This window comes from Magallana gigas, chromosome 5 (assembly GCF_963853765.1).
Source record: "Magallana gigas chromosome 5, xbMagGiga1.1, whole genome shotgun sequence".
Classification (NCBI taxonomy): Eukaryota; Metazoa; Mollusca; class Bivalvia; order Ostreida; family Ostreidae; genus Magallana; species Magallana gigas.
The window spans coordinates 16269229-16279296 of record NC_088857.1 but is presented as its reverse complement, the minus strand read 5'-3'; the positions used below and the strand labels follow the sequence as shown (position 1 = coordinate 16279296).

At 38.7% G+C, this 10068-nt stretch overlaps 1 protein-coding gene across 1 annotated transcript; it reads right to left on the bottom strand.

Annotated features, from left to right (window-relative positions):
- Positions 1-2335: 2335 nt before the first annotated feature.
- On the bottom strand, positions 2336-9155 carry LOC117683012 (uncharacterized). The gene is made up of 2 exons (XM_066084389.1): positions 2764-9155; positions 2336-2417 (listed from the first exon to the last, which is right to left on the bottom strand). The coding sequence occupies exon 1, from the start codon at positions 9153-9155 to the stop codon at positions 3147-3149; it is 6009 nt and encodes a 2002-aa protein (XP_065940461.1). The 3' UTR covers positions 2336-2417; positions 2764-3146.
- Between the last annotated feature and the right edge of the window lie 913 nt (positions 9156-10068).

Genomic DNA, 10068 nt, shown 5'->3' with positions numbered 1-10068 from the left:
CGTGTTGTGGATTTGTTTGTAAACAACCATAGCATAGGTAATCTTGTTTCAAACGGGAATTGAAATAAATAAAAGCATGTTTTAATATTATAATTAGGGACACACTGTTAATGTATTCAAAATATGAGCATGTGAAATGTGCAAAGACTTTTTAAAGCAGAAAGAAATTAATATTTTTTTTTGAACTTTGAAATTTCTTCGATTTTTGTAACCATGATGAGTTATTGTATTATAAACTCATCACTACCTATTTTATAACGAAATATACTGATTATTGTTTTTGAAAGAGCACAAAACGTAATTTATTTCCATTTTTATTCTAATATTATTTGATAAACGACTATATATATTAGTACAGAAATTCAAATTATTGATATCATTCTATATAAAAGAAAATGTCAGCTCGACGCCTTTGTGGCCGTTCCGGCCTTTGATTGTTGGCAAGGCCTTGGCCTTCTTTTTGGCTTGTCAGAATATTGAAAATATATATTCAAATCAATGTTCCATTATTTTCTGATGTAAGGAATCATAAAAATATTTTTCTTCATTTTACTTCTGTTCAACCTGGCATTGAAATAGTTAACAAGGCATTGGAATAGTTAACAAATTGTCTAACAAGAACTTTTTTGGATGGATATGTGGTGTAAGAGATTTAAATACACTTGTACCAGTCAAGATACTTTTTTATGGGATACTACAACAAGCCATTTACTTGGTTGCTTAGCTGATATTATGTGACTAAGAAGAAGTACCAGCTCCTTTTCATTAAGTTAAAGATGAATAATAAACAATTTTTGAAAGTTTTTGATGGGGTATTTAAACTGATCTGCCAGAACATTTATAATATAACACTTCAAATTTCACTAGCCAGGAGTTTTGTTGTAGCTTTGTAATAACAATCATAACACATATAAAACAACATAACAAACATTTTTCATTCATGAGAATTTAAACAAATCAATTGTGGTTATAAAAAAATCAGAAGTAAAACAATAAATGCTAATAATAAATATCATGTTTACATGTAAATAATTATTAACCATTCTATTTCAGATACAACGCCAAGAGGAGACACTGGAGGCGTACAAAGCTAAAGATGTAAAACATGATATCAAAGACTTGCAAAATATGAAAATAAATTCAATAGAATGTGTCAATTTTGGGCATCTGTCATATGTGTGGTACATCTTACATCAGTTGTGTGAATACAGTAAAAAGACATTAAAGGCACATTCAAAGTATTGTTCTGTTTTTAATGTGCAAACTTGGGCTGACAGCATGTTTCGCAAAATGTGAATATTCTGTAAAATAGTGAATGAATGAAGACCACTTATACCATTGTTATGATTTTCTGAGGACAAGGAAGCCACTGCCTATGTGTAGTCAGTTTCCTTTTCGGTATAATATCTACTCATCATTTGGTCCTGTCTGAAATTTACTTCAGAGTACTTCGAATGACTTAAATATACTGGTATTTGTGAGACTGCTTTGTAGTATACTAAAACAAAAACACAAATAATGTACTACATGTACTGTAAATTCCTTATTTTACGTGAGTTCTTAATCCTGCAATTCCGCTGTTTTGTATAAAATCAGGATCACATAATTTTTGTTAACTGGGTTTTCTACAGTTTTCATGATAGGAAGTTGTTGTTTTGCAGATCAATTGTACATATATCGGAGGTGTACATATTGCTAGGATTTTGATTTCTTATTTGTTGTGAAAAAAAATACCAGCTGTTGAACTTACTTATTTTTAGGCAATAACATTGCATGTAGAGTACCCCATTTCTCTGAATACTATAGTAGATAGTGTTCATCAATTCAGGGTACACAAATGGATTTTGGATACTTTTCGCACAAAATAAAACCAGGTTTGGTGTTGCATTGACACCTTTTCTCTTGTTAAATTTTCTTATAAATCAAAACTGTCTTAAAAACAAGCGTGATTTTAAATACGCGAGGGTTGCCTCCTATTTTCAAGAATACTTTGAAGTTCTCCGTAGACCTTTGACACCTACAGAGGATTTATTGAGAATCAGATACTCATAGACAAGCATTGATGCTATGAGATGAATTAAGAAATTTCTCTTAGGGGGGGAGGTTGGGGAATTTGTTTGCCATAGGGTCCAAGGCCTATTTTTGGCTCATTTAATACTTTAAAATGATAAGTTAAAATTTGATGGGGGGGGGGGGTTGAGCCTTTCGCCCCGACCCCTTCCATATCCTCGTTTGAATATGATCATATATAGTGATGTGTCTTACTACAGCTATATGCTTTAGTTGCAACGTGCATAAGGTCCTTGGTTAAATGTCTAGGCAGTGAAGTGGAACCAATATTATTCTGCCTTTGCCTACAGATAGTTAACCAACACAACAATCCAGTGCTTCGTATTTATTGTGTATGCGGTAAAAAACTGAAACAAAAACAAAGTATGAATTACTCATACGTTCTCAAAAACAATGTACATGTAAAGACAAAATGCATATAATATAATTGTAATGAAAGAATAGAAATGAAAAAATAACAGTATTGAAGATAAGGTCCAAAAAACAATGAATTTTAACACAAATGGGTTTCCATAGAAAATTGTAACAAACGTACGTTATTTACTTAGATTGACAATGACAATAATGGCGTTCCATACTTTTTAGAGATAATGAGAAATTTACTTATAAACTGCATTTATATAACAATACGAAACAGTAAACATATAAATGAATAGCCGCGTATGTAATATAAATCAACAGAAAACTACTTACAGTGTGTGGCAGCACAGGAATACAAAAAACATGTTGGGTGAACTAAGTGTCCTTGTGTGGGTCACACAAACAACAAAACAGGAAGTCAACAATTAGGAAAAGTAACTCTAAATCATATAATGAAAGGATAACTCTAGGTTCAAAAAAGAAAGATAACTGCAGAAAATACATATCAATATGATAATGGAAGATAACTCTAAATGTTTTTAGATAATAATTAAACTTTAGCGAAATACACAATCATACAAAATCTTGTAAACAATACACTCCCCGTCTGATATCTTTAGATATCACTATCCAACATATTTACAAAATAACCAAAATATTCCAAACAAACGAAATACCAAACAGTTCTGAATAACATGAAGCACTGTTACAAATATTCAAATTGCCATCAAGAGCACAGTCTCTGTAACCGGGCGCGTATAGAATGTGTTACTGCCATTCTTGTTCACACGAAGTTGTACTTTACGGACTCTCTTGTCCGATGCGCTTGGAAACACTTGATCCACTACTGCCATCTTCCAGTCACAGCGATGGGCTGAACTGTCCTTCAATAAAACGACATCACCGACGGATAGGTTTCTTTGGTGCTGTGTCCACTTTTGTCGACTTTGAAGGGTGACTAAATATTCCCTACGCCATCGTTTCCAGAAGAGGTCTGCAAGTAGTTGAACTCTTTTCCACTGAGCTTTGAAGGCATCTTTCTCATCAAATGGTCCAGGCGGTTCTCCTCCTTTGTCTGTTTTCTGGGTCAGAAGGGTATATGGAGTGAGAATGAATGGGTATTCTGGATCGGTTGGAACTGGTACTAATGGTCTTGAGTTAATAATGGCACAAGCTTCAGCTAAGAACGTTACGAGGGTCTCGTGTGTCAACTTCTTTGCTGTACCAGTAATCAATAAAGAGTCTAGAATTCGTCTTGTAAGGCCTATCATCCTCTCCCATGCACCGCCCATGTGGGATGAGTGTGGAGGATTAAATATCCATACAGCTCTGTTATCCAACAGAAACTGTCCAACGGGTCCATCTTCTACATTAATGGTATGAATTCCTAGACTTTCGGTTGAACCCACAAAGTTTGTGCCACGATCCGATCTAAATTCCTGTACTCTGCCTCGTATAGCGACGAATCTTCTCAGAGCGTTAATGAAAGACGAGGAACTCATCTCTTCGACCACTTCTATATGGACAGCTCTTGAGGAAAGACAAGAAAACATCACTGCCCAACGTTTTGCGTGAGCCAGTCCTCCTCTGGTGCGACGTGCAGCAACTTCCCAGGGTCCAAAGGTATCCACTCCCACGCTTGAGAATGGAGGTCCTGGAGATAACCGATCTTGAGGTAAGTCCGCCATTATTTGATGCTCAGGTTTTCTTCTCATCTTTCTGCATGTCACACAATTGTATATTACTGAAGATACGATTCGCTTGGCTCCGGTTATCCAATAACCGGCTGATCTAATCGAGCCTTCAGTGAAGTGGCGTCCTTGATGCTTCGTGAGCTGATGGTAATGGCGCACCAACAGTGTAGCAATATGATGTTTCCCAGGAATAATGATGGGGTTCCTTTCATGGTTGCTCAAATCTGACTTGGACAATCGGCCTCCAACACGTACGATACCATCGCTATCTAAGAAGGGGTGTAATTTCAAGAGCGAGCTTCCTCTGTTGAGATCTTTGTTTTCTCTAATGCATCTAATTTCTTCTAGGAATGCTTCATTTTGGACCTCTCTAATGATGTGTTTCTCTGTCTCAAGATACAGTTTGACATCCTTTGCCTTATTGCAGGAATGCCAACCTCTGCACTGTGATATTCCACTCCAAGCCCTAGCTATGTGTTTCAGGCGTGCGATTCCTGCTACCAAACCATTCCACGTTGAATATTTAGTGAATTTCCCAGTTCCAAGAGATGATTCTCCAATGTGTAGCTTCTTCACTGTAAGTATTGGTCGAATCTCTTTGTCACTCTCTGAGTCTACGAGTTCGTGCTCTAGTGGAACTGTTTCGTCAGCTGTCTTCACTGTGTTTTGGTATTGATGGAACCATTGTTTTGGACCACAAAGCCACAGACTGTTTTTCATGCTTTCAACTGAGACTGGTCTGGTCGCTTGATCTGCGGGGTTGTGTTCTGAAGGAACATAGCTCCATTGTTCCGGTGAAGAAACTTTATGTATCTTTTCAACTCGGTTGCTAACATAGGTATAGAATCTCCTGGTTCTGTTGTAGATATAACCAAGAACAACTTTGCTGTCAGTATGGAAATGCATTTCTTTGGGATCAATATCTAGCTGTTCTTTGATGATCTTGGATATCTCAATTCCAAGCACTGCAGCGCATAACTCTAACCGAGGGATGGTGACTGCTTTCTTAGGTGCAACTTTTCCTTTTCCCATAATGAAGCCACAATGTAGATTGCCATCTTGGTCCTCCGCTCTGAGGAAAGCAACTGTTGCAACTGCCTCTTCAGACGCATCTGTAAACACGTGGACTTCTCTCTTGAAAAGCTTTTCAGGAGATACCGGGAGATAAGGACGAGGGATTTCCAGGTTTTCAAGAAATGGTAGCTGCTGTTTCCACTGGTCCCATTCCACTTGATACTGTTCAGGTAAATGTTGATCCCAGTCAGTAGATTCCTCAATGAACTTTCTTAACAGCAGTTTACCTCTAACGAGAACTGGGGCAACAAATCCTATAGGGTCGTAGAAACTGTTTAAACAGGAAAGTACTCCGCGGCGTGTATATGGTTTCTCATCTAAGGAAAGTCTGAAGGTGAATGAATCTGTTCGGAGATTCCAGCTTAACCCTAAACTTCGCTGTATAGGAAGATTCTCTTTAATGAGATCTAAAGACATCAAGTCTTTGGCTAAGTCTTCAGTGGGAAAGTTGCTCATAACATCACTGCTGTTAGACACAAATTTGTGAAGCCTAAGCCCTCCTTCTTCCAGTAGCGCTTGCTTTGTTCTTTCCATCAAACTGACGATTTCTTCTGGGGATGACATCGAGATCAAACCATCATCAACATAGAAGTTGCGTTCAACGAAACTTCGAACGTCACTTCCGTATTTATCTTCGGCAATATGTGCAGTCCTTTTAAGTCCATATGTTGCAACTGCGGGTGATGGACTGTTGCCGAAAACATGAACACACATTCTGTATTCCACCAATTGCTTCTGTGGATTGTTGTCTAAGTACCAGAAGAAACGTAGATAGTTTCTGTGGTCTTCTCGGACTTTAAAACAGTGAAACATCTGTTGTATGTCAGCCATGGCACCGATGTTATCAAGTCTGAACCGCAGTAGAACACCAAGAAGACTGTTTGTTAAATCCGGGCCTGTCAGAAGGACATTGTTCAGTGACACACTATTACACTGGGCTGATGAGTCGAACACCATCCTAACTTGATCAGGTTTCTTCGGGTGGTATACACTGAAAATAGGTAAGAACCAACACTCTTCATCTTCCTTTAATGGTGGTGCTAGCTCTGCATGTTTTGCATCAAATATACGTTGCATAAAGGTGAGTGCGTGTTCACATTTAATTGGGTTCTTCCTCAGGCTATTATCTAGAATCGTTGCTCTTTTCAATGCTTGCTGTCTATTATCTGGAAGTCTGTATCTCGGTTCTCGGAATGGTAATGGGGCAACCCACTGGCCACTTTCATCACGATAGAACTCCTTGTCCATGATGGCTAGGAATTCTTTATCTTCCACAGACAGTCCTGGCTTGTCATCGTCAGGAGATGTCTGGAAAATGTTCTGTCCAATTGGTTCGTTTCCTTGTGGATGTTTAAGGAGTGCATCACACTGTATTTGTTTAGGTAGGGTCTCCTTGACAATGATATTGTTTGGACATGGGGTAGCCAAAGTATTCCTTCCATCAGACATAACTGAGACCTTGTTTGCAACAACAACATCCGGTCTGTGAGTTCTTCCGAGACAAACCTCTCCAACAATCACCCATCCAAGATGAAGTTTCTGTGCATGTGGAGTATTTGGAGGTCCAACTCTTTGCTCGAGAACATGATGTACATCTCCAAGGTCACGTCCGATCAAGAGAAGAATGTTGACGTCTTCATCAAGTGGCATCATATGAATTGCTATGTCTTGTAGATGAGGGTAAGTGTCTGCTACCTCTGGGGTTGCTATCTCTTGTCGATTAGCAGGAATTTCGTCACACTCGATAACTGAAGGAAGATTGAAACGACAATTTCCATCTATAGATTCAACAACTAATCCATTGACTTTTCTTCCACTGCATGTAGATTGACCACTGCAAGAAAACAGGGTGTATGCTTCTGATTCACTTTGGATGTTGAAGAAGTCAAATAATTCGGATCTAGCAAGGGTACAGTTGCTCTGTTCGTCGATGATTGCGTACACCTTGATAGCGCATTCCCTTTTGCCGTAAGGATAAACATTGACAGGTAGAACTTTTGCACATGATCGACCACTAAAGTTATTGCCACAGAGTTCAGTACATTTATTTGAAACGTCAGTTCTCCTTGCAGACCTCTCCCCGCCGTCAACACGTCCAGATCCTGATTCTGTCTTCTCCCATCCACAAGATGCTTTGGGTTCAAACTTCTTTTGGTCGATATGCAACGCTGTAGTATGACGAGAACTTCCACACACGTCACACTTTATGGTAGCTGTACAGTTTCTTGACAGATGTTTAGAGTCACAGCATTTATAACAAAATTGAAATTCCCGCAATAAATCCTTTCTCTCCTGTATAGGTTTAGCTCGAAAGGTTCTGCACTGATTTAAGGAATGACTTGCTTTGTGTATTGGACATCTTGATGTTCGTTCCTGTGTTTCTTGTATGTTTCCGTCATCAGCTTCAAGATCAGTTTTTCGACTGTTGACAGGAAACGATCGCTTTGGTTCGTAAGTTCTTTTCTCCGATGTAGTTAGTGTAGATGAACTATCGGTATGAAAAGCTGGGTCATTTTTTACAATGCTGAGATCCCGGATAAAACTCACAAGGAATTTAAATGGGGGGAATGGAACATCGTAATATTTCTTGTACTTTGATGCTTGAGATACCCATTTTTCTTGAAGATTTGGGGGAAGCTTGCTGATAATAGGAATGACACCAGAAGATGAGTCATAGTATGAGAGGAGTGTAACATATTGATCATTCTCCTTCGCTGATTCTATTTCGGTCAATATATCAAGCAAGTCATACAACATCTTTGGGTCCTTCATAGTTATCTTGGGAAATTTGTTGAGTTTGTTCTTTAGGGCGGATTCAATCATTTCGGGTCTGCCATAGCGCTCTTCTAAACGTTCCCATATACGATAGAGTCCTTTCACTGGGTCGTTGATGTTGGATCCTCTAATGCTGCTTGCAAATCTCTTTGACTCTGGTCCCAACCATTTTATCAACAAATCCATTTCTTCAAACGCGGAGATGTTTAGTTCTTTCACTATGCTTGTAAAGCTAGCTTTCCACGTCTGGTACGAGTCAGGTCTGTCATTAAATGGACTAAATCGTGACATCAGGAGGTCTTTCTTTAGGAGAAACTGCGTCAAGTTTTCAACTACTCCAGGAGATGAAACTGGAAGAGTGTCTGGAGCTGTCGCACAAGGTCTGTTGTTATCTTGTACACTTGCAGATTTCCTTGGTATACTGTTTCTGGTGTTACTATGGAAATGATCATCTAGGTCGCTCTGCTTGTCCAATTCCTCAAATGATACGTAGTGGCCTTTCGGTTCACTTAGGACTGATTGTTCACTAACGTATCTCTCAGTGTATTGTTGTCTTACTCTTCTTGGGGACTCATAGTTACTGAGAAGGTGTTGCTTTGACAATGACACATGTGATCTTTGATCTTCAAGTTCCAATTGTTCCATTTTTGCTTCGGTTAATTCCTTTTGTATTTTAAGATTTTCTTTTTCCTTGAAAGAATATTTCGTCTTTTCAGGTTTACATGTAGGACTTATATGTTTATTCCTGAATTCCATTGATCTGGTAGTCGAAATGGATGCTTCTGATCTTGTTCGGTATTCAAAACTCTCTGTTAGAATTTCAGCCGCATCTAGAAGAAGGTCAACAAGTTGCCTCTCGAAGTTGTTGATAATGCCTAAACATTTCTGGTGACGTATCATCTGATTATCTAGCTCAAGTTCACTTTCATCGGTGCGTGTTCGATTAAGAAAGGAAATGAGTGACTGATAGCTATCCATATATCCATATTTGGCCATTTCTACTCTGCTCTCCACGTTCCGTAGATATTTGATGTCGGTGCAAGAATCATCAAAGTCGGTCAAAATAGTTTCGAATTCTCTCCAATCCTTCTTGAGATTCCGTAGGTAGTAGTCCAGATTCGATTGGTACATGGCTTGGCCTCCAGAAGTCAATGTACGCATCCTTCTGTCCATGTAATCCATAGCTGAACACTTTTTAGCTCACCTGAACCGAAGGTTCAAGTGAGCTTTTCTGATCACCCGTTGTCCGTCGTCCGTCCGTCCGTCCGTCCGTCCGTCTGTCTGTCCGTCCGTCTGTAAACTTTTCACATTTTCAACTTCTTCTCAAAAACCACTGGGCCAAATTTAACCAAATTTGGTACAAAGCATCCTTATGGAAAGGGGGTTATAAATTGTTAAAATAAAGGGCACAGCCCTTTTCAAAAGGGAGATAATTGCGAAACAGTAAGTTTAGGGTGCATGTCTTTAAAAATCTTCTTCTCAAGAACCACGGCACCAGAAATGCCAATATTTACACAAAAGCTTGTATATATAGTGAAGATTCTAAATTGTAAAAATCGTGACCCTCGGACCAAAACTGGGGCCCCAGGCGGGGTTCAAAGTTTAACATAGAAATACATAGGAAAATGTTTAAAAAATCTTCTTCTCAAGAACCACTGCACCAGAAATGCCAATATTTACACAAAAGCTTTTATATATAGTGAAGATTCTAAATTGTAAAAATGGTGACCCTCGGACCAAAACTGGGGCCCCAGGCGGGGTTCAAAGTTTAACATAGAACAACATATGGAAAATGTTTAAAAAATGTTCTTCTCAAGAACCACTGCACCAGAAATGCCAATATTTACACAAAAACTTGTATATATAGTGAAGATTCTAAATTGTAAAAATCGTGACCCTCGGACCAAAACTGGGGCCCAAGGCGGGGTTCAAAGTTTAACATAGAAATACCTTAGGAAAATGTTTAAAAAATGTTCTTCTCAAGAACCACTGCACCAGAAATGCCAATATTTACACAAAAGCTTGTATATATAGTGAAGATTCTAAATTGTAAAAATCGTGACCCTCGGACCAAAACTGGGGCCCCAGGCGGGGT

Coding starts and splice junctions, on each gene's coding strand:
- LOC117683012 (XM_066084389.1), bottom strand. CDS start 9,155: ATGGATTACATGGACAGAAGGATGCGTACATTGACTTCTGGAGGCCAA.